The 25,852-nt window shown below is 38.0% G+C and overlaps 1 protein-coding gene across 1 annotated transcript in view; it reads right to left on the reverse strand.

Moving 5' to 3' along the window:
• Positions 1-1,274: 1,274 nt before the first annotated feature.
• The window catches only part of LOC127420735 (tyrosine-protein phosphatase non-receptor type 2-like), a 38,690-nt gene continuing 14,112 nt past the window's right edge, over positions 1,275-25,852 (reverse strand). Inside the window, exons 4-10 of the mRNA XM_051663247.1 lie at positions 22,938-23,036; positions 19,557-19,694; positions 19,139-19,348; positions 16,686-16,847; positions 13,892-14,088; positions 13,417-13,518; positions 1,275-1,979 (exon numbers count right to left, since the gene is read on the reverse strand). Coding sequence (XP_051519207.1) covers positions 1,955-1,979; positions 13,417-13,518; positions 13,892-14,088; positions 16,686-16,847; positions 19,139-19,348; positions 19,557-19,694; positions 22,938-23,036 — 933 coding nt within the window. The 3' untranslated portion in view covers positions 1,275-1,954. The remainder of the gene's footprint in view (positions 1,980-13,416; positions 13,519-13,891; positions 14,089-16,685; positions 16,848-19,138; positions 19,349-19,556; positions 19,695-22,937; positions 23,037-25,852) is intronic.

Raw genomic sequence — 25,852 nt, forward strand, 5'->3', positions numbered from 1 at the left:
TGAAATTATATAATACCTGCCCAATATTGTGTAGGTCCCCCTCATGCCGCCAAAACAGCACCAACCCGCATCTCAGAATAGCATTCTGAGATGATATTCTTTTCTTGTACAGAGTGGTTATCTGAGTTACCGTAGACTTTGTCAGTTACAACCAGTCTGGCCATTCTCTGTTGACCTCTCTCATCAACAAGACATATCCGTCCACAGAACTGCCGCTCACTGGATGTTTTTTGTTTTTGGCACCATTCAGAATAAATTCTAGAGACTGTTGTGTGTGAAAATCCCAGATCAGCAGTTACAGAAATACTCAAACCAGCCCATCTGGCACCAACAATCATGCCGTGGTCCAAATCACTGAGATTAAATTTTTCCCCCAATCTGATGGTTGATGTAAACATTAACTGAAGCTCCTGACCCGTATCTGCATGATTTTATGCACTGCACTGCTGACACACGATTGGCTGATTAGATAATTGTATGGATGATTGATGGTGCCAAATGGGCTGGTTTGAATATTTCTGTAACTGCTGATCTCCTGGGATTTTCACACACAATAGTCTCTAGAATTTACTCTGAATGGTGCCAAAAACAACAAAAAAAAAAAAACCAGTAAACATCCATAAAATTTTATCTAATTTCAAGAACTTGATTTTTGTAATCTGAGTATGCAATCCAGATTTCATGTAATTTGTTACTACCTAACACTGCATGTCAATTTTAAATAGTAAAAGCTTGGTGGTCGACTGTAGGGCTGCACGATTATGAAAAAAACATAAATTATAATTGGCGATTATTTCTTTTGATATTGTAATGATGTAAAAACGTAAAAATATTGTAAAAATGATGATTAATTTAAATTGATAGAATTTACATTAAAATACTTATTTTGGTTGGGGCAGCTGCAGGCCATATTGTTTATGTGGGCTATGCATCAAAACAAGCTGAGAACTGTTCCTGAATTGCATTATTATTATTTTAATTGCATTGTTATTCATATTTTGAATAAATAGTCAGCATTTCTGATATGCCTTTAGACTAATTTAAACTGCGCTGATTTGCCTTTGCATTCATGCACATAATGGCCCAAAACATACCTTTGTAAATAGAAAATTTTGGTGCAATGTGATTCACCAAAATGGAATGCAGACTGCAGTGATTGACACTTTTCACTATTATATAATTACGACAGCTGTAACTGTAATCTCAATTATTTTTTCCAACTAACTGTGAAGCCCTAGTCAACTGATTGAAAAAGTAGACAAAGGCTCTCATTGTTAGAGAAACTAAATGATGTTAGTTTTATTCATGGATCCAACTCTTGTATATAGAAAAGTAAGACTCTTCAACATCAGACACTGTTGGTTTGTTCTGTGTGTCTCAACCAAATGCAGTGTCTGTTAATCATTTTGTACATTCAATTTCTTTTTTTACATTTCATAAGGTACACTATGTACACAATGTGACCACTCATCAGCATAAGACATCATCTAACAATCTCATGAACTGGATATGAGCGTACAGTCCTGCAGTTATGATAGGAAATTTCAAGTAATTTCTTATAAAAAATAAAGCATTTCATTTTGCCTCTGAAAAAAGTTGTCTAAAAATACAATGTGTGAACAGCATTAGAAATGCATAAAACTACTTCAGATCCTGCTGCTTGTTTCCCCAACAAAATCAAAGAGCAAAAAAAATATAATAATTATTATTAAAAAAATAAAATAACCAAAGACACAAAATAGGTCCAATGAAATTAAAACCAATCCAAACCATGGCGATGCACTGTCCTCTTGATATTATTGAGATTCATCCACTGTAATAGTGCTGGTGTGTGCTGTTGTGCAGAGTGGAGAAACTTCCTCCAAGAGTTCATGCTGTAAACGGTTTTAAAAAACACAGAGGTGGATGGGGGAGCATTATGGGATGGAGATCTCTTGCTGAGGTTGCCATGGAGTTAGGAGTCACTGGTTGTTCTCGCTCTGTGGATAGATTCACAGAATATCAAGTCAGAAATTTAAAATACAGCATTAAAAGGAATGTTCTGGATTAATACAAGTTCAGCTCTATCAACAGCAACGGTGACAAACTGTCAAGCAGGGTCTGAAATTAACTTTTTAGCTTTAAAACTTTTTTAAATTAACTTATGAACTCTTACGTCATTTTAATTCACTAAAAATAAAGCTTAAAAGTTATTCATTCGGGAATCGGACAACACTGGTTGCACTGTAGCTGTTAAGTCAAACTAGCACAAAACAGTCATTTGTTTGGGAATCAAACAACACTGGTAACGCTGTAGTTGTTGATTCACTTAAGAACCGGTTCATAAGGGTCGTTTGTTCGGGAATCAGACAAAACTGGTCGCAATGTAGTAGTTGATTCACTAAAAAAGTACCATCTCAAGAGTCATTTGTTTGGGAATTAGACCATAATACGCTGTAGTTGTTGATTCACTAAAGAGAACTGGTTCAAAAGAATTATTAGTTCAGGAATTGGTCGACAGACACTGGTCGCTCTGTAGTTGTTGATTCGAACTGGCTCAAAAGAGTAATTTCTTAGGCAATCGGACAAAACTGGTCATGCTGTAGTTGTTGATTTATTTAAAGAATCCAAAAGGAAAATTTAGACAACTTTGCAACTCAAATAGCAAATTTTTGTTGCGAATAATTAATACACGCGCTTTAACAAAAATACAAGCTTTACATTTCTGCTTTTAAACCATCCTGTACACTTGCCCCATAAACATTCTACTGTAGGTGCATTAATGATTTTTGCTTGTTTTAACAAACTGAGGAACAAGTTGAAAATATAGCTGCAAGCAGCAATTATGGGACCAAGCAGAGCAACGTCATGATAGGGAAGTACAATTGAACATTACTGATTATGATTTCAAGAAAAGCGGTATGAAAAAAAACAAGTAGAACTGTATATATTACAATACAATTAATTTTAACTTTTGACCAATAGGTGGCGCTGTCAGCAAATTGATATGGTGCTGTCAGGGTGTAGTGATAATGACACAAAGTTTCATGCAAATATGTTAAAGCGTTGCCAAGATAAAGCCACAGATCCATTTTGGTGTCTTGCCATCTAATCGTTGGTGTGCTATACAAGAACCATTTGGTGTATTGAAAAGCTTTTAATCACTTTTTGCTTAAAGTGTCCCTAGATGATACTAGACAAATTTAGTGAGAATAGAATATCTGATCAAGGAGTTAGAAAAAGTAGGTTTCCAATTCAATTCAAAATGGCAGACAGGAAGTATGACCGTCCATGGCAAATTGGGTTTCACCATACTCGGCATGACCCAAGGAATCTTAGACCAAACTATTCAGAAGTTATAAGAAGAAATAGCTATTTTTCATATCTTCTTCCACTAGGTGGTGCTGTGCAGAAATGCAGCAGGTACCCTCATGTCATGCTTGTGATGACATATACAGGTGCATCTCAATAAATTAGAATGCCGTGGAAAAGTTCATTTATTTCAGTAATTCAACTCAAATTGTGAAACTCGTGTATTAAATAAATTCAATGCACACAGACTGAAGTAGTTTAAGTCTTTGGTTCTTTTAATTGTGATGATTTTGGCTCACATTTAACAAAAACCCATCAATTCACTATCTCAAAAAATTAGAATACATCATAAGACCAATAAAAAAAACATGTTTAGTGAATTGTTGACTTCTGGAAAGTATGTTCATTTACTGTATATGTACTCAATACTTGGTAGGGGCTCCTTTTGCTTTAATTACTGCCTCAATTCGGCGTGGCATGGAGGTGATCAGTTTGTGGCACTGCTGTGGTGGTATTGAAGCCCAGGTTTCTTCGACAGTGGCCTTCAGCTCATCTGCATTTTTTGGTCTCTTGTTTCTCATTTTCCTCTTGACAATACCCCATAGATTCTCTATGGGGTTCAGGTCTGGTGAGTTTGCTGGCCAGTCAAGCACACCAACACCATGGTCATTTAACCAACTTTTGGTGCTTTTGGCAGTGTGGGCAGGTGCCAAATCCTGCTGGAAAATGAAATCAGCATCTTTAAAAAGCTGGTCAGCAGAAGGAAGCATGAAGTGCTCCAAAATTTCTTGGTAAACGGGTGCAGTGACTTTGGTTTTCAAAAAACACAATGGACCAACACCAGCAGATGACATTGCACCCCAAATCATCACAGACTGTGGAAACTTAACACTGGACTTCAAGCAACTTGGGCTATGAGCTTCTCCACCCTTCCTCCAGACTCTAGGACCTTGGTTTCCAAATGAAATGCAAAACTTGCTCTCATCTGAAAAGAGGACTTTGGAACACTGGGCAACAGTCCAGTTCTTCTTCTCCTTAGCCCAGGTAAGATGCCTCTGACGTTGTCTGTGGTTCAGGAGTGGCTTAACAAGAGGAATACGACAACTGTAGCCAAATTCCTTGACATGTCTGTGTGTGGTGGCTCTTGATGCCTTGACCCCAGCCTCAGTCCATTCCTTGTGAAGTTCATCCAAATTCTTGAATCGATTTTGCTGGACAATCATAAGGCTGCGGTTCTCTCGGTTGGTTGTGCATCTTTTTCTTCAACACTTTTTCCTTCCACTCAACTTTCTGTTAACATGCTTGGATATAGCACTCTGTGAACAGCCAGCTTCTTTGGCAATGAATGTTTGTGGCTTACCCTCCTTGTGAAGGGTGTCAATGATTGTCTTCTGGACAACTGTCAGATCAGCAGTCTTCCCCATGATTGTGTAGTCTAGTGAACCAAACTGAGAGACCATTTTGAAGGCTCAGGAAACCTTTGCAGGTGTTTTGAGTTGATTAGCTGATTGGCATGTCACCATATTCTAATTTTTTGAGATAGTGAATTGGTGGGTTTTTGTTAAATGTGAGCCAAAATCATCACAATTAAAAGAACCAAAGACTTAAACTACTTCAGTCTGTGTGCATTGAATTTATTTAATACACGAGTTTCACAATTTGAGTTGAATTACTGAAATAAATGAACTTTTCCACGACATTCTAATTTATTGAGATGCACCTGTAGTATGTTTCGTGTCAACATGTCCATCTTGGCGTGCTCGTGGTCAAATTCGTTGAAGCGTTATTCACGAACGGTGTGGTCTATCAAAAAGCTTTGGGTAACTATGTCAGCAGTGTGTCCCTAGATGATGTTGCAATTTAGAAAAAGAACTAAAAAAAAAATAAATCAAAATGGCGGAAAATCTAGGGGGCAGAGCAAAATAAATAAATAAATAAATAAATGACGTTACCCACCCTGACTAAGACCCATGGAATTACACAATTCTGTTTAAAGGCCTTACAGTTTAAAAGTAATAGATCAAAACGAGAGTGAAATTTTAACAGTTGTTGGCGCTAGAGGGTATGAGTTAGAGACCCCAAATTTGGGTCAGTTACATTTGAGAGTGTCCTCCATCAGTGTGGCAAAATTCATAACTTTCCTATGTACGGTTCTATGGGCTGCCATAGACTTTAATGGCGGAAGAAGAAGAACACTAACGAATACAACAGGTGCCTACGCACTTTCAGTGCCTGGCCTCTAATTAGTTTCCACAGTTATCGATGAAATAGATACTGTCATAGAGCTTAACTTGTACTGAAGCCAGAACATTCCTGAAACATTCAATGCATTCATTATTTTTTCTTTTAAGCTCTGCACCTGAGTGACAGTCTGTTGAATTATAGGCAGTTGCCCCTCCGTGCACTAGGGGCAGAAACTACTATAATTGCTGTAACAGAATGGCAGTCAGGATTGATGTATTGTTCTCTATTCTTCCACCACCCCTTTGCCTTTAGTTAAAATGTTTTGGCATGTTATTTGCAGCCTCGACCAATCTGATCAGATTGACTAGGTGTGTACTGCTGAATGTTGCAATTCCAGTGATGTGGAAAGAGAAACACTTTGTGCGATAAAGGAGGGCAGAAAGGCAAGTGATGGGGAAGTTTAATGCGAAAAAGATCTTGTTATACATGCATCCTGTTTGGTCAGATTCAGATGGCAGAAGAAAAAAAAAAAAGGACAGAAACTTTGGCGACACGATTTACCAAACACACTCGCACCTCAGCCTACAGTAACACGTGAGTGCTCCAATTCAGCAGGTTACGAGAAAACAAACCACATGCGCACAAACGTTTCAAAATTCAAATGAGTTACTGTGTTGAAGCTTTGCCAAGAACACTAAAGATCTCCACCACAACTCAATCTAGAAGTTCCTTAGTTTCATTTTGACTTACAGTACATCAACAATAGCAAAAATAAATAAATAATAATAATACCACCAGAGCTATTCTTAAGACGAAGTAGTGATTAAATTAGTAAAGTTATGAAAACAGGATCTCTTCATAGCAGGGAAAACTTAAAAAATGTCAAAAAAAAAAAAAGGCAAAGCATCACACCATGCTGAAGCTCAGTCCTAAAAGGTCAATGCAATCAACCACAGGCAGCGAGAGCAACAGCAAGCACGTCACAGCACACAGGGCCTGAGCGTGGCTCTCACGTACAGCCTAAGGATTGTGAAGAGCTTGGACAAGCTTGTCTTTACAAAAATCCTGCAGATACGCCACTGCTGCCTCATTGGGGGGACTCCCAACAGGGCAGCACTCGCTGTCATGTACAGCAAATACAGCTCAGACTGCAACCGTAACATAAGACACAATTACACAAGCTGTGACAGGACTTACATGGATTTCACCTGTAACGTACAGCATTTACCTAAAATTTGACAGAGCTCAGTGACAAGTGTCACAAATTGTGCTCTTCAGTAAGAAACAAATACATTCACCGACTTCAACACAATGCTGACCCAACCCACCTCACCGGTTCTAAAAGTTGTTGATACCTAGCTAATGAAATGGATAGTTCCAGTCCTGGATGCTGATTGGTCAATACAGTATTCCAGTCATGCTAAAATACACAATAGAGCAACAGCATTACAGTGTCACAATACAAAACTGCCTGCCCACTTTTTCAGCCATCTTGGTTCTAGAAGTATTTTTCCCATTCATTTTTTCTGTCGGGATTTCATAAAATACTTCATAAAAGAGCTTTAAGCCATGAACCAAACCAACCAGCTCCAAAGTGAATCACAACATTATAAAAACTTTCATTTGAAGCAAAAAAAAAAAGTATTTGACAATTGGACAAAAAGACAAAGGTACAAGACTGCATACTTGACATCTTCCATCGCAATGGGAGAAAGGTGCCTCTTGTTGTTCATGGCAGGCTATTCAGCCTTACAGGCTCCATACAGTTAGGATTAGGGCATTTGCTGCCTACCAGGAACAATTCCAGACACCTTTGTAAAATGGGCTCTTTTGCTGCACTTTGTTGGCCACGGTTCACCGATTGGTGGATTTGCCCCCTCAGGATTATTTTATGAAACATCTATGATCAATTAAAAACCATGGAGCTCATGGTAGGTCTTCTTTATTCTATGTTTATTCTGTTTTTTTTTTCCACCAATAATCTTTAACCCTAAAAACTGTCAGTTACTTTGATATCTTTACACTTCGTCCACATTAATCCAGATAAATTTGAAAATGTGAAAAAAATAATAAAATAAAATTCAAACATGACAACAAATGTCATCTTTTCCGAATATCTCGGTTTTCCCAGTCCAGACTACAACGCAAGTACAGCATTTTCACATTAATCCACCTGAGAGAAAGTTTTCGAAAAGCTCAGTTTTCACTGGAAAAAAATGCTAAGTGTGGATGGAAGGCCAAAACGTAGAGAAAGATGCTTCTTCAAATTTATCTGGATTAATGTGGATGTAGTCTGAGGTGCTCTATAAAATAAAATTACTATTATTCAGTGTGAATAATATACTGATGACCATATCAGTCCGTATGACCAATTACCGTCGTCATTAGAAGCAGACAATATGGAGTCTTATTTTTACTCTGTATACTAAATTTTTTTGCCAGGTTTTAAAAGTACTCAGTTATCTACTATTTTCTACTGTATAATACAGGGGTTCTCAATGGGACGGTACCGCCCAACCCAGCGGGTGTTTAAAGAATGCCAGGGGGCGCTAAGAGCAACTTAGTAGAGAGGTGGCGTTAGGTTACAAATGGGGGGCGTTTATCAGTCATCATAATCAAATCTAGGGCTGCACAATTAAACGAAAAACTAATCGCAATTACGATTACAGCTGCCATGATTATGTAATCATGAATTCAAGTCTGCTCCTGTTGCGTCAATGGTTTCCATTTACAACGGTTGAGTATTCCAACCATTAACTAAATGTCCATTGAGCAATGAAACGGCAATGGCCAATCAGAGCCGCTTAAATTAGTCCTCCGTCCTATCAGTAATGACAACTGATCCTAATGTGCAAGGTTTAAACAGTCTGAATGCCCAGATGCTTGCTTTATGTTCCATCTCTGCACGAGGTGGCACACGAAAATGAACACTGAAGAAACATCACCTGACACTCGAAAAGAAGCTGTAGAACAAAAGCAAAAAGCACTTTGGAATTATTTTGGATTCATTGCATATTGCACCACTCGCTTTGAACGTAGATGTTAAATACACTGCAAATGAGCAACACAACAAAACTAAAACTACCCCGTTCTAATCAAGGCACAGACGCAGTGTAATTAATTGATTATTATGCTGATTAGACAGCTTTGTTTTTAATGAGAGCATTCGCGAGGGTGCAGAACTTTGTGCGAAGCGTCACTGAGCTTGCGTTGAAATGCAGGTCTCAAACAGTGTAAACCTGCAGTGAGTGACAGCAGTCATTGTAATGGGAGAGTTTGTCACGTTGCTCGATTTCTGTGTACAGTTTATTAAAAATGTAATAACAGTTTTGTTTTGTCATGTTAATAAATAGGCCAATGTGAATTTGATTTGTACAAAATAGCAATAAATCAATTCAGCTTAACTGTTCTAAGTGTGTTTTGGAGGTTTAGCCAACATAAAGAATATGGCATGAATAGCATATTTCAGGAATCACCGTCATTGTTATCGCGTCTGCTCTAATAAGACTTGTATTGATAGATTTAACATTTTCACGAATCGCACAAACTCCGATCGCAAATGGCTATTTTTAATTTCCAAAGTGCAACCACCGAGGCCAAAAATTATCTAACGATGATCTTACATGAACAAGAGATCATCATTGAAGATCTAACGGGATGAATGGTCCCCTGTCTCGCCACCAAAGGGCTTACTGAATGCAATTTAATTTGGCTGTTAATAAGTTTGAATATTGAATAGGTCATATTATTTACTGTACGTGGACTAATAATTTACACAGTAATTTAGCAATAATTTTATTTATTTTATACCATAGATATCCATTTAAAATAATTTTTATTTGGCCTAACATTAACAAACATTATTACAATATTTAATGCTTAAAAGATGCTTAAAAGGAATTGGAGCACAGCTCATTTCCACCATTGAAATCTGCTACTCTGAAAAACCGCACGGTTGCTTTGTGACGTCACGGTAATTTTATATTTTAATTGACATTAGTAATCGCGATTACAATATCAAGGGCAATAATCAACAATTCTGATTTTTGCTATAATCGTGCAGCCCTAATCAAATCTACTGTTAAGTTCATCTTTGCATTAAAACATTTATCCAGACTTGGAGTATATCAGTTGGTTCTCAATTATACAGGTTGGTCCGCATTTGTACCGCGGTTCATATGATTTTGAAGTTTAGCGACGCATCTGAAGTATCTGGTTTAGCAGCGTTAAGGGAATGAAGTAGGGGGGTGTTCATCAAAAAAAGGTTGAGAACCACTGGTATATTATAATGTGTTAATGCCCAATTTGGCTCAAGGGATGTAAAATTCTAGACTCATATTATTTATATATATATATATATATATATATATATATATATATATATATATATATATAGCAAAAAAGTTATCCAACACCTATATCACCCATGTGAAAAACTAACTGCCCCCTTAAAATAATGGCTGGTTGTGCCACCTTTAGCAGCAAAAACTACAACCAAACGCTTCTGATAACTGGACATCAGTCTTTCACAAAGCTGGTAGATTTTTGGCCCACTCTTCTTTGCAGAACTGCTTTAGCTCAGCCACATTGGAGGGTTTTTGAGTATGAACCGCCTGTTTAAGGTCCTGCCACAGCATCTCAATCGGGTTCAAGTCAGGACTTTGTCTAGGCCACTCCAAAACTTCAATTTTGCTTCTTTTGAGCCATTCATAGGTGGACTTACTCCTATGCTTTGGATCATTGTCTTGCTACATAATCCAGTTGCGCTTGAGCTTCAACTCACGGACTGATGAATGGACGTTCTCCTTTAGGATTTTCTGGTAGAAAGCAGAATTCAGGTTTCCCTCAATTAATGCAAGTCACTCTGGCCCTGAAGCAGCAAAGAATCCCAACACCATCACACTGTCACCACCATGCTTGAGCGTAGGTATGATGTTCTTTTTGTGGAATTCTGTGTGTGATTTACACCAGATTTAATGGGACCCCTGTCTTCCTAACAGTTCAATTTTTGACTCATCAGTCCACAGAACATTCTCCCAAAAGGTTTGAGGATCATCAAGGTGTGTTTTGGCAAAATTCAGGCGAGCCTTAATGTTCTTCTGGGTTAGTAGTGGTTTTCGCCCGCCACTCTTCCACGGATTCCATTTTGGCCAGAGTCTTTCTGATAGTGGAGTTATGAACAGTGACCTTTATTGATTTGAGAGAGGCCTGCAGTTCCTTGGATGTTGTCCTTTGCTTTATTGTGACTTCCTGGTTGAGTCGTCGCTGTGCTCTTGGAGGAATTTTGGAAGATCGGCCACTTCTGGGAAGGTTCACTACTGTGCGAAGTTTTCTCCATTTGGAGATAATGACTCTCACTGTGGTTCTTTGGAGTCACAGAGTCTTTGAAATAGCTTTGTATCCCTACTTAGACTGATGTATTACAATCAACTTTTTCCTCATGATTTCTGGAATTTATTTCAACCTTGGCATAGTGTGCTACAGGGTGAGACCTTTTAGCCAACTTCATGCTGCTGAAAAAGTTATATTTAGGTGTTGATTTGATTGAACAGGCTGCTTTTTCACACAGGCCCAGTTGGTATTGGATGACCTTTTTGCTTCAGTAAATAACATTATCATTTAAAAACTGTATTTTGTGTTTACTCAGATTGCCTTTGTTTTATGTTAGATTTTGTTTACATTTTTTAAACAATTTAGTATGAGATATACACAAAAACAGAAGAAATCAGGATGGGGCAACTACTTTTCACAGCACTGTATATATTAATATTGGACATCATATTGGTTAAAAAAATGATTGACTATTGTATTGGCCAAAATATCTATATTGATGCATTGCTCATTTTTCATCATTCATATTCAGTAATGCCAGGGTTGTGTTCAATAATTCTATACACAGTACAGTTCGTTCTGGAGCATGCAGACATGTGGAAAAATGCTGATTAAATCAAGAATCCCTTCAAGTACAGACGCTACAGGTCAAACAAGAGTAAAGAACAGCTTTGGCATTCTCCTCAATTCTGGAGTCATTGTTAAATGCACCATCTGCTATATTTGACCCACAATTGAACAGTCCCATTGCAGGATATACAGGTGCATCTCAATAAATTAGAATGTCGTGGAAAAGTTCATTTATTTCAGTAATTCAACTCAAATTGTGAAACTCGTGTATTAAATATATTCAATGCACACAGACTGAAGTAGTTTAAGTCTTTGGTTCTTTTAATTGTGATGATTTTGGCTCACATTTAACAAAAACCAATTCACTATCTCAAAAAATTAGAATACATCATAAGACCAATAAAAAAAACATTTTTAGTGAATTGTTAGCCTTCTGGAAAGTATGATCATTTACTGTATATGTACTCAGTACTTGGTAGGGGCTCCTTTTGCTTTAATTACTGCCTCAATTCGGCGTGGCATGGAGGTGATCAGTTTGTGGCACTGCTGAGGTGGTATGGAAGCCCAGGATTCTTTGACAGTGGCCTTCAGCTCATCTGCATTTTTTGGTCTCTTGTTTCTCATTTTCCTCTTGACAATACCCCATAGATTCTTTATGGGGTTCAGGTCTGGTGAGTTTGCTGGCCAGTCAAGCACACCAATACCATGGTCATTTAACCAACTTTTGGTGCTTTTGGCAGTGTGGGCAGGTGCCAAATCCTGCTGGAAAATGAAATCAGCATCTTTAAAAAGCTGGTCAGCAGAAGGAAGCATGAAGTGCTCCAAAATTTCTTGGTAAACGGGTGCAGTGACTTTGGTTTTCAAAAAACACAATGGACCAACACCAGCAGATGACATTGCACCCCAAATCATCACAGACTGTGGAAACTTAACACTGGACTTCAAGCAACTTGGGCTATGAGCTTCTCCACCCTTCCTCCAGACTCTAGGACCTTGGTTTCCAAATGAAATAAAAAACTTGCTCTCATCTGAAAAGAGGACTTTGGACCACTGGGCAACAGTCCAGTTCTTCTTCTCCTTAGCCCAGGTAAGACGCCTCTGACGTTGTCTGTGGTTCAGGAGTGGCTTGACAAGAGGAATACGACAACTGTAGCCAAATTCCTCGACATGTTTGTGTGTGGTGGCTCTTGATGCCTTGACCCCAGCCTCAGTCCATTCCTTGTGAAGTTCACCCAAATTCTTGAAATGATTTTGCTTGACAATCATAAGGCTGCGGTTCTCTCGGTTGGTTGTGCATCTTTTTCTTCCACACTTTTTCCTTCCACTCAACTTTCTGTTAACATGCTTGGATACAGCACTCTGTGAACAGCCAGCTTCTTTGGCAATGAATGTTTGTGGCTTACCCTCCTTGTGAAGGGTGTCAATGATTGTCTTCTGGACAACTGTCAGATCAGCAGTCTTCCCCATGATTGTGTAGTCTAGTGAACCAAACTGAGAGACCATTTTGAAGGCTCAGGAAACCTTTGCAGGTGTTTTGAGTTGATTAGCTGATTGGCATGTCACCATATTCTAATTTTTTGAGATAGTGAATTGGTGGGTTTTTGTTAAATGTGAGCCAAAATCATCACAATTAAAAGAACCAAAGACTTAAACTACTTCAGTCTGTGTGCATTGAATTTATTTAATACACGAGTTTCACAATTTGAGTTGAATTACTGAAATAAATGAACTTTTCCACGACATTCTAATTTATTGAGATGCACCTGTATATTTAAGACATAAGCAGCACATGTAAATCCTGAAGATATCAGTCAGAAAATAACCTATGAATGCCCCAGAAGACTGACAAACTCTGCAAGTCTACCAAGGTAATTATCTGAGACACATCAAACTAACCGACATCATGAGAGCTGTGTGGGTTGAAGCATCTGTGGGATTATATGACATTACATATACATGACCAGACATGTTAAAGTGACTCATTGAGTCAGTGACGGATAGATTACATTAAAATCACATTTCCTCTTGTTTTAGCTTCACCTTTTCCTCTTCTTATCTGGGTCATTGATTCTGGGTTTTGTCTGTTTCGGAGTCTTCTGTGATGGGTTGGACAACTTCTCATCCCTCTGTCTCTTACGACCACTGGAGAGAGTAAACAGTGAATGTCATGTCAATGTGGTATGAACCTGAGAAATTCCTAACTTAAATACCATGTTCTAATCTGGCAGAAAATATTTGCTGTTTAATTTACAGCTTTGTGAAGCTGGATTTAGGACCAATGAGATTTCACTGTGGCAGGAGCTACCCAACACAACGTAAACAAAAATACAAATAAAGGGAGTGACAAAATATCTTTGTGTCACTGGGTCAGGCTGGTTAGGACAAAGCCACGTAAGCATGAACAGATTAGGTCTACTGGTGTGTGAATAGTTAGGACAAGGCTTTAGCCTCGATAAGCAAACACGATAGAAAATGTTTCAGTCTATTAATTTTAAGACTTATAATTGTTCCATACTTTGTTCCAGCATCTCTTTCTGGTTCTTTATTTGGAGACTCTAGGCCTGTTTTTTTTGCTGTCTTTGTGTCCATCCCATCCTCCAGACGAGACAGCTTGCTGCCGTTGTAGCGCTCTGTGCATTTAGAAGGTTGTGTTGGTGGGGGAGACTCAGACAGGGGCTCGTGGTCTTCTCTGGAGAGCTCTCGCCACTGTTTCTGCACAGACATAATCAACCAAATCAATATCCACACCACAAATGCACAGCAAGTCTAGTCCAAGGTCCAATGAAAGATGCTGTAATAGATGATAGCCGTTCTGGAACTTCCTCCAGGCACACCCACTGAATTAAACATGCCCCTCTTTCTGCTTTACTACCACACACCCAAAAAATAACTCTTTGGCTGAAGATGATTCAATCATGGACAGTGGTTCCATGCATTTAAAATTAGTTTTCTTAAATTAAAACTACCATGTTATCACAAAATAAATACTTCAAGTAGAGGAAACCTAACTGAACTGAGTACCCAACTAAATTAGAAATGTTAAATGAATTCAAATGAATCTCTTTCAGTGTTCAACTAACTAGAGCAGTGAATACTTGCATGCTAAAGGTAAACACTACGCTATGAATATAGCACACTCTCAACATGTACCTTTCCACAAGATAAACTCCACTCTTCACCATGATGGTAAACCCCAAAACTCCAACATAAAAGAAAGTCTTCTAAATCTCAACACAATACGACATTAAACGCTACAAGTCTCCACTTGTCTCTTCATCATGCACTGACACATTATATACACTTCATTTTATCATGTTCTCTCACTGTAGCGAGTGCTTGCAAAGCATGCTGAGAATCAGAAATCCCCTGCCCAGTTTCAGTTAAGAAAACAAAAAATATTCACATTGTCCCAACACAAGTAGATTAAGAAAAGCCTGAAAGCATTGAAACAACTCAGTTAATTTAGGTCCACTTGGCTATGTGAATTTAAGTAATAAGAAGGAAGGATTCAGTAAAACTAAATGTTTTTTTTTTTTGTTTTTTTAAGTGCACTCACAATTTCCTGCTTCAACAGCTTGCAGCACCTTTAATGGCGATTCTCTTGCAAATACAGTGCATCCGGAAAATATTCACAGCGCTTCACTTTTTCCACATTCTGTTATGTTACAGCCTTATTCCAAAATGGATTAAATTCATTATTTTCCTCAAAATTCTACAAACAATACCCCATAATGACAACGTGAAAGAAGTTTATTTGAAATCTTTGTAAATTTATAAAAAATAAATAAATAAATAAATAAAAAAAATAAAAAAATCACATGTACATAAGTATTCACAGCCTTTGCCATGACACTCAAAATTGAGCTCAGGTGCATCCTATTTCCACTGATCATCCTTGAGATGTTTCTAAAACTTGATTGGAGTCCAGCTGTGGTAAATTCAGTTGATTGGACATGATTTGGAAAGGCACACACCTGTCTATATAAGGTCCCACAGTTAACAGTGCATGTCAGAGCACAAACCAAGCCATGAAGTCCAAGGAATTGTCTGTAGACCTCCAAGACAGGATTGTATCGAGGCACAGATCTGGGGAAGGGTACAGAAAAATTTCTGCAGCATTGAAGGTCACAATGAGCACAGTGGCCTCCATCATCCTTAAATGGAAGAAGTTTGGAACTACCAGGACTCTTCCTAAAGCTGGCCAAACTGAGCAATCGGGGGAGAAGGGCCTTAGTCGAGGAGGTGACCAAGAACCCGATGGTCACTCTGACAGAGCTCCAGCGTTTCTGTGTGGAGAGAGGAGAACCTTCCAGAACAACAACCATCTCTGCAGCACTCCACCAATCAGGCCTGTATGGTAGAGTGGCCAGATGGAAGCCACTCCTCAGTAAAAGGCACATGACAGCCCACCTAGAGTTTGCCAAAAGGCACCTGAAGGACTCTCAGACCATGAGAAACAAAATTTTCTGGTCTGATGAAACAAAGATTGAACTCTTTGGCCTGAATGGCAAGCGTCATGTCTGGAGGAAACCAGGCACCACTCATCAGCTGGCCAATACCATCCCTACAGTGAAGCATGGTGGTGGCAGCATCATGCTGTGGGGATGTTTTTCAGCAGCAGGAACTGGGAGACTAGTCAGGATTGAGGGAAAGATGAATACAGCAATGTACAGAGACATCCTTGATGAAAACCTGCTCCAGAGCGCTCTGGACCTCAGACTGGGGCAAAAGTTCATCTTCCAATAGGACAACGACCCTAAGCACACAGCCAAGATAACAAAGGAATGGACAACTCTGTGAATGTCCTTGAGTGGCCCAGCCAGAGCCCAGACTTGAACCCGATTGAACATCTCTGGAGAGATCTGAAAATGGCTGTGGACCGACGCTGCCCATCCAACCTGATGGAGCTTGAGAGGTCCTGCAAAGAAGAATGGGAGAAACTGCCCAAAAATAGGTGTGCCAAGCTTGTAGCATCATACTCAAGAAGACTTGAGGCTGTAATTGGTGCCAAAGGTGCTTCAAAAAAGTATTGAGCAAAGGCTGTAAATACTTATGTACATGTGATTTTATTTTTTCCGTTTTTTATTTAATACATTTGCAAAGATTTCAAACAAACTTTTTTCACGTTGTCATTATGGGGTGTTGTTTGTAGAATTTTGAGGAAAATAATAAATTTAATCAATTTTGGAATAAGGCTGTAACATAACAAAATGTGGAAAAAGTGAAGCGCTGTGAATACTTTCCGGATGCACTGTAATTCTCTCTCAGTAAGCATTACTGATTAATGGAGCGTGTTGTTCATGATATACCTGCACAGAGGAGTCTCCCATAATATACTTGGCTCCTTCCAGCACAGACATGTATGAGAAACGCAGCTGGTCAGGGGTCTGAATCAGACCCATCCGATACTTCCTCATGTCCAGCAGAATCTTTTTAATGTCCACTGCCAGTGGGTCTTTCTTTTTCTCCATCTGATAACATCGATAATGAGGACAAGAAAGGCAGTGGTTAACTAACATCTAAAGTCCCAAATGTACATGAAGAAATACACAAGCTGCTCCATGAGAACAGATACTGAAAGTATAACTTATGTAAAACCACCATCAGGCAAACATAATCATTTGAGATTATATTAGTCACTAATTCAAAAGCTTTAACAGTTTTTGAAGGCAGCAGAAACACTTTTCCACTTAAAGATTATTCATACAGCTTGTTGCAATTAATTGCGGCCAACTTGCAATACTGTGTATATTATTTTTATTTGTCAAACATACTGAACAAGAGTATGACTGCAAATAATTTTTATTTTTAAACAAATACATTTGGAAGTTAAAAAGAAATTACAAATAAAGGTAGCTAAATATAAAAAAAAAAAAAAAAAAGATAAAAAAAAAAAAAAAATGTATTTTTAAACGAACATACTTCAATTTTTTATATTTGTTATATGAAGGTCATATTAAAACTGACTTTTTACCAGGTCTTTATAATTTATTTTTGGTACTTTTCAAATGCCTTTAATCTACAGATCTTACTGTTTTAGCCTTGTCCCAGACATCAAAATTATTACTTGTTTAATACTATGAAAACTAAACAAAGAGTGAAATAAAAATAAATCATTTTCACATATTTGTTAACCATGGGGAAAAAATTTGTCAGTGAAGAGCATGCTTGAGATGAAATATGAGAAGTGATGTTTGAAGAAAACTGACAAAAATCAAGGTAAATATCATGTGTGAGCAGAATATTTTTATTGGGTGTCATTTCAAATCAAGCTGCGATTTTTCCCAATTATGTAGAAAGTGTACAAATTTGGGATGCTCCGATCGATTGGCTACCGATCGGTATCGGCCGATATTCACGTACTATGACTCGATCGGTGATCAGTAATTTGGCCGATCGCATAAACAGAACACATGTCGCAAAAGATGCGCAGCTCCTTTAAGACTTGAGCAGCACTGTTGTGGCATAATGGAGTGTGGAGAGTACTGGCATAGTGTTGTAAAACAACAAACTTGATTCAGCAGTAAAGAACAATATAGTGGGAGACATTTGGCGAATATGAAAAGTTTGTGTACTGTACTGTTAATGAGGCATTTCACAGGTGACAAGGCAAAGGGAAAACAGCGCGAGCTGTGAAACGGTTCTTATTATCGCTCATGACGGCAGCTTCTCATTCTCCGTCGGGCAATAACGCGAGTTACAAGATGTGGTGTAATTCAAACATCTTTATTAAATATCTCCAGATTAAAATGCATTAAAAATAATAGCACCAGTAGAATCCAGAAACATGCGCTCTTTCTCCACTTTCCTTTCATCTCTTGCCCTCATGAGAGAGTGCGTATTTCCCTCATTAAAGTTCAAGCAGCAACAAGTGAAAAGTGAACTATTAAAACAATCATCCAACTAAACGAAAAGGCAGGAAAGGAAATACAAAATATAATTCTTTATACAATATTAAGAGACCATAATATTATGTACTAAATATAATGCAAAAATAAAATAGAAATAAAATGAGAAATAATAATATGAAATAATGACAATGAATCAATAACCAAAAATGTCACATTAAGTTTAATTGCACCTATCATCAGTGCAACTGAATTGACACTAAGCTTCATTTTTTACAGGCTATCCATTTTAATGTAGAGAATATTTTGTTAGCCTGTACTTGTTTTAAATTCTTATTTAAAAAAAAAAAAAAAAAAAAAAAAAAAAGTTTAATAAACTTTTTAAACTTCTTTTTGTCAGCAAAAACTAGGCAAAGTGATATTAATGGGAAGAGAAAAATTCAATAATTACATACAGCCAGTTTTGACAGAGATCCCGATAAAAGGTGAAATGATCAGTATCGGGATCAATATCGGTCGATCAGGTGACAAGAAGATCGGTGATCGGTATCGGCTGTAAAAATCCTGACCGGAGTATCTCTTGTAAAAATATTATTTTATTGTCTGTATTTAGGATACAACAAATGTTATCGATGAAATTAGTTTTAGCGAAACAAAGGAGACGGCTATTTGTTTTTACTTTTTTTATTCGAAAATGTAATTTCCATCAGCGTCAGTGGAAATGACTTTACTTTCTAGAAGAGCTAAAAGTGCCCAAAGTTTAGAAAAAATCCGTAAGACAAATCAAAACACTTCCATTAGATTTTAAATCTGTAAAAAAAAAGTCACCATCAAGGTTTTCAAAGAAATTCTAAAACAATTTTGTATATTTTTTTTGTGCAAGTCAAGTTCCTTGTACCAGAGATTCAACTCACCAAGACAAGACAAGTGTCGACCAGAGAGAATGTTCCAGATCGTCCAATGCCCGCACTGCAGTGCACCACAGCTGGACCCTGATCCATCCCGAGTGAGCCGGACTCCCGCACCTTAAACAGGAAGTTCAAGAAGCTGGCAGGGGATTCTGGTACGCCAAAGTCAGGCCAAGTGGTATAATGAAAGTGGTAGATCTCTCTCGTCTCCCCAGTCTAAGTGTGTAAAAATTATAATGAAAAAAATCATAGCAGAACTGAAAGAGTTTTGAATTCTAGTATTGCTGCAGCATAGAATTAATGAAAATGCTGAAAAAAATCAAAACAAAGGAAAAAAAGCACTAATATGCATGAAAAATCCTCAAATAGACCAGCCATTCTGTGAGCAAGAATGTGATTTCAGTGATCAATGTGAGAAACTTACATTTGTGTTCTGTAGTTCCAGCACTCTGGTGGTGTAATAGGACTTCACATCCTCTGATACTAGTGTCACCACAAAGCGGGTGTCGCGAAACGACATCTCACATTCTTCTTGCGTTGGCCAGTACTGTGCACACTTTTCCTGCATTAAGAATCATGTATGAACAAATATGGAGCATTACGAGTGGTCGACTAGTTTGAATTCAACAGTGGCGGCTACTGATATCCAAAGAGCAGGACGTCCAATATAATGCTGATATACAAATAATACACATGATAATAAAAATGTAATCCAGGCAAAAGGAAATTTGTTTAAATGAACCCTCACTTTACATAAGCTTTACTCAATTCTCAAAAAATAAAACAGAAAATGTTTATCATCTATTTAAAAGGTCATTGTTCGATTTGGAAATGACATTAGGGATGCAACGATACAAAATGTATTTGCTGATACTGATATCCGATTATTTAGAACGACATCTGCCGACATCGACAGTTTAGTGGTTCTGCTTCATGCTACTTTATAACTGATAATTAATTACACAACTTTGAAAATTTGTAAAAAAAAAAATAACTTAATCCTCCATGCCTCTACGTGTCTTCCATGTATCTTGGTTAAGTACCTCATCTTATCACATTAAATTGGTAAGAAATCGTAATTTATTTTAATGTTCTTAAATTCACATTAAATGAATTGTGAAAGATGAAGCTTGCCTCGCTTTAGCTTATACAAACTCATCATATTCCTTGCAATGTCAAGTTTTAAGGTGAGTAATCAAAGGAAGTGTTTAAAGTTTTATAGGTAGTTCCAGTAGTGGTGTAATTCTCGCAGTGCAGAGCTTACAAACAGCAGCTCTGCTGTCACTGTCACCCAATTCAAAGTGATTCTACACATGTCCGTTGCATCATATCGCCTCCATTTGACAGGAAATAATCAGCCCTGATCATTGGCTGTTTTTTTAACCATTCGGCTGATGTGCACAGGGCTCGACAATAAGGACTGCCCGATGGCCCGGGGCCAGCGTGAGAGGTTCGGGCCGGTTGCAAGAACTGTCACTTGCCTGATCGGGCCAGTGCTGCATTTATAACGTCAAGACAACGAGCGAGAGAGCACAAAAAATACACGGAGTGAACAAAGTCTTCTAACCGAGCACTCCGAGACGAGAGAGCGTGATTATATTTAGCTTTCAAAGACATGCAAGTGCATAATATACTGGAAGCGGTGAGGAACAGTCTCGTTAGCGCACGAGCATGCAGACACTGAGCGCGCTCTCCTAGAACTGTCCTCCATCATTTCCAAGTGTCCTAGCAGCAGCCATCAGCGTTATTAGGCCTTTTTTAGGAGGGCTTCAGCCCCCCCTAAAATTCTGTGACTTTGCAATCAGCACGTAACTGTTCTAAACAGCTGCAGCTGCAACACTGCACTTGTTTGAATCATGAGGCGCTTTGGTTGCTTTTCCCACATGTAAAGACTGACTGTAGTGTGAGCCAATAGCATTGGAGTGTGGGCTGTGAAGGAGCATATCATTGGTTTGAGCCACTGAACTAATATACCCCATTTCCTCATTCAATTCATGAATGAGCGAGGATCAGTGTCTTATTATGACAGATTGACAGAGGAGGCATTTCGCTCATTTAGTTCGGTAATCCCGTTTAACAAGGAGAGAAAGGAGCTGGATTAATTAAGAGTAAAAGTGACTAATGACATTACAATGTATATTCCTTGATGGTCATGCACAGCAGTTCACAAAATTATATGCTTTGTTGTCATTTGCAGGGAAAACACTTATGATATTTAAACACTGATAAAGTCTCTTAGTAGACATGCTGGTTTGAATAAAGTTTAATTAGACTTGTTTCCACCTCTGTGCTTTATCAATGGTTTAATTACTCAAAACACATGAAAGATGTTGATTTGCTGCCACCTAAGTGTGATTTACAAAAACGGTCATCTGAATGAATCAGTAAACAAATCCGAACGAATCTTACACAGTTTTGATTTATTTTGGATTTTGTTTAGTCACAACATAATTCCCATAGTTCCATTTATGTTATTCCATAGTTTTGATGACTTTACTATTATTCTAAAATGTGAAGGAAAAGAATTATAATAAAGAATGAGTAAGTGTTTCAAAACCTTTGACAGGTAGTGTATATATAAAAAATAAAATAGCTTTGGACACAATATTTTTAAGCCATGATGCATCAGTTATTTTTCATTTTTGTTTTGGGGCCAGTGAAAATTTTGGCAGGGAAAGTAAAAGTCTGAAGCACTGGCCCGACTGGGCCAGTAGAATAAATCCTTAGCGCTGATCCCTGTGTGCACATTACTGCTTTTATCTGCTGATACCGATGTTTACCCTATACAACCGTGCATCCCTAACTCACATATTAGGAGGAACTACCAATTCTGTTAATAATCTCAAAATGGCCAAATGATTAATTGGTCGGATATATCAGTCTATCACCTATTAAAAATAATAAAAGTAAACAGTGTAAATTCATACTGATATGAAAATGTGGTCTTAATTTTAAGACTGATACACTGTTCTGTAACAACCTTTAACATGCCAGTGTAATTTAGATACAAGAGCTTACATTGACTTTGCTGAAGTCAGTGCACAATTAAAGACTTTTTTAGCAAGCTTAACAGGAAAGACTCTAAACATAGCTACAAGACATTGACAGTCAAAAGACGCTTTGCTTATGTTCTGTAAAAGTCTTATGATTATTCACAAATTAGAGGGTCAGCCTTCAATGTACAAATAATGTGACTGTCTAAATGTTTAAATGATATTTTTGACATTGAGACAACATGGTATTAGAAAAAGCCATAAGAGATCCAGATATGCCGACTAACAGCGCTATTCACAGAATATTCAGAAATATTAAGCTTAGGTCTTTCTGAACTATTGGTTTTAGTTGCAGTTAAATTATTCTAAAGCAAAGGAATTTAGAGACAGGCTAGCTACAAAAGGAAAATATTTAAAACACCGTCAGCCCACTCGAACCACGATATTATAAGCTTGATTCTCTGGTAAAGTGTTATCTAAAATATCTTGATGTCTTATAAAGTAAAAGAATGGCAATACAGCTTTATCTCGGTCAAACCTATAAATGTAAAACTGTCTACCTGTGTTTGCATGTACCTGTCGATTTGCGATCAGGCCTGCTACATACCTAATAGTTCCCTAATGAGACATTATTTACATAGACTTCCTGAGGCTCTGGTGAACTTGGACTTTGAAAGACACACTCTTCGTTCAAAATGCAATTTTGTTGTTCTTCTGTGAAACACAAAAGGAGATGTTAATGTCCTCGCCTTTTCCTTTTGTGCTCCAAGGAAGAAATTGTCAAACGAGTGTGGTTTTTAAAGAGACCTTACCGAGCCTTTTTCTATAATTCTGTTGAGCATGATAACTGCTTTGGTCTTCTGCTCCCAGATCATCAGCCAAAAGTGACCACAGGTGTTCCTCAATGGACCCTGACAAAAGAAAAAAAACACACAGAAAGCTGGAAAGTGAGTAGGGATGGGTCACAATGCTCGACTAGTCACCCAACAACCAATTAGTTGATGAGTGAGGACGACTAGGTTGTCGATTTTTTTCAGGCAGAGACAAACAGATATTTTCAGCTGTGGGACTTAAACTAAAACCCTCTTGAAAAAGCAATCTTAAAATTCACCCCCTTTACAGCACCATCACTACAACTGTACATCAGACTGACATCTTCGGATGTTACATAACGTCTCGTACATCATTTTTTTGTGTGTCCCGTCATGACCGTAGCATTTTTTCAATGGCGTGTCATAGAAATAGTTCACATAAAAAGGAAAATTCTGTCAACTTTTACTTCATTTACTTTATGAACACAAAAAGAGGAATTTTAAAGTATGTCCCAATCGCTGATTTCAATGCAATATCAGTTGACAGAAGACTTTTCAATATGATGCACAAGTTGCATGGACTACTTTTATGATACCTTTGGGTCCTTTTTTTTTTAAGCTCTAAAGTGAGTCACTATCAACTCATATTGCATTGAAATCGGCAAACAGGGCATCATTGAAAATAACACTTTTTGGGTTTGGAACGACAAGTAAGTTGATGATGACAGAATTGTAATTTTTGGGTGAACTATTCCTTTAAGCTTAAATTAGTCCAACTTTTAAAATTGTGTCTCGCAACTAGTGTTGTCATGATACCAAAATTTCAGTAGTCAGTACCAATACCAGTAAAATTTCACGATTCTGTATACCAATTTTAATATCACAGCAAAAAATAAATAATATGCTATTAAACACACTCATTTAGCCTACTAGTTAAATATCAATGTAAATAATAAATGAAAACAATTGTTAATGTTTCTCAAGTAAACATTGCTTTTTTTCTTTTTTTTTGCCAATTAATTTTTGTTTTCCCCAAATTCCATGTTTTCCATTAGTCTTTTTCCGAATTCCATGTTCAAAGTAGAATTAAATGTCATCATCATAATAGTGTCTAATTAAATTAATTCATAAAGAATTTTATCAAATGAAAATAGAACAATTAGAACAATTACTTTTCAACATAACATTGCATAATTTTTTTCAAATGAAATGCTTCAGTAAAGATCCTCACAGCATAATTCAAAACACAATACTGGCCTTATTTTTTCTCAAATAAGTGCTGCACAACAAAGCATCACATAAATAACAACGATTACTACTGTTATTATAGAGAATATTATATTTTACTATACAGTAGTAATATATTTCAGTGCCTTCATTTTCATATGTCATTTCATATGTTCATTTGAATCAACCTTTTATTCTGATGTGAAGGCTTTTCAGTTTGTGTTTTTTGATGGTAGTTGTTAATAACTGCTCCAGATAAGCAGTTGGTTCTACTGCCCCGTTTTAGGGCTGTCATGATTATGAAATTTGGCTGACGATTAATTGTCAAACAATTAATTGAAAACATGATGATTAATTGTCTTTTTTAGGGCTTTCACCATTAATTGTCATATAAATTGTCATTTATTTCAGTTGCATGTTGGCTTCATACACCTTAAGTAATTTTTACATACACTATATTGCCAAAAGTATTCGCTCACCCATCCAAATAATTGAATTCAGGTGTTCCAATCACTTCCATGGCCACAGGTGTATAAAATGAAGCACCTAGGCATGCAGACTGCTTCTACAAACATTTGGGAAAGAATGGGCCGCTCTCAGGAGCTCAGTGAATTCCAGCGTGGTACTGTGATAGGATGCCACCTGTGCAACAAGTCCAGTCGTGAAATTTCCTCACTACTAAATATTCCACAGTCAACTGTCAGTGGTATTATAACAAAGTGGAAGCAATTGGGAATGACAGCAACTCAGCCACGAAGTGGTAAGCCACGTAAAATGACAGAGTGGGGTAAGCGGATGCTGAGGCGCATAGTGCGCAGAGGTCGCCAACTTTCTGCAGAGTTAATCGCTACAGACCTCCAAAGTTCATGTGGCCTTCAGATTAGCTCAAGAACAGTGCGTAGAGAGCTTCATGGAATGGGTTTCCATGGCCGAGCAGCTGCATCCAAGCCATACATCACCAAGTGCAATGCAAAGCGTCGGATGCAGTGGTGTAAAGCACGCGGCCACTGGACTCTAGAGCAGTGGAGACGCGTTCTCTGGAGTGACGAATCACGCTTCTCCATCTGGCAATCTGATGGACGAGTCTGGGTTTGGCGGTTGCCAGGAGAACGGTACTTGTCTGACTGCATTGTGCCAACTGTGAAGTTTGGTGGAGGGGGGATTATGGTGTGGGGTTGTTTTTCTGGAGCTGGGCTTGGCCCCTTAGTTCCAGTGAAAGGAACTCTGAATGCTTCAGCATGCCAAGAGGTTTTGAACAATTCCATGCTTCCAACTTTGTGGGAACAGTTTGGGGATGGCCCCTTCCTGTTCCAACATGACTGCGCACCAGTGCACAAAGCAAGGTCCATAAAGACATGGATGAGCGAGTTTGGTGTGGAAGAACTTGACTGGCCTGCACAGAGTCCTGACCTCAACCCGATAGAGCACCTTTGGGATGAATTAGAGCGAAGACATCAGTGTCTGACCTCACAAATGCGCTTCTGGAAGAATGATCAAAAATTCCCATAAACACACTCCTAAACCTTGTGGAAAGCCTTCCCAGAAGAGTTGAAGCTGTTATAGCTGCAAAAGGTGGGTCGACGTCATATTAAACCCTATGGATTAAGAATGGGATGTCACTTAAGTTCATATGCGTTTAAAGGCAGATGAGCGAATACTTTTGGCAATATAGTGTATTTAACTTAAAA

This window comes from Myxocyprinus asiaticus, chromosome 30 (assembly GCF_019703515.2).
Source record: "Myxocyprinus asiaticus isolate MX2 ecotype Aquarium Trade chromosome 30, UBuf_Myxa_2, whole genome shotgun sequence".
Lineage (NCBI taxonomy): Eukaryota > Metazoa > Chordata > Actinopteri > Cypriniformes > Catostomidae > Myxocyprinus > Myxocyprinus asiaticus.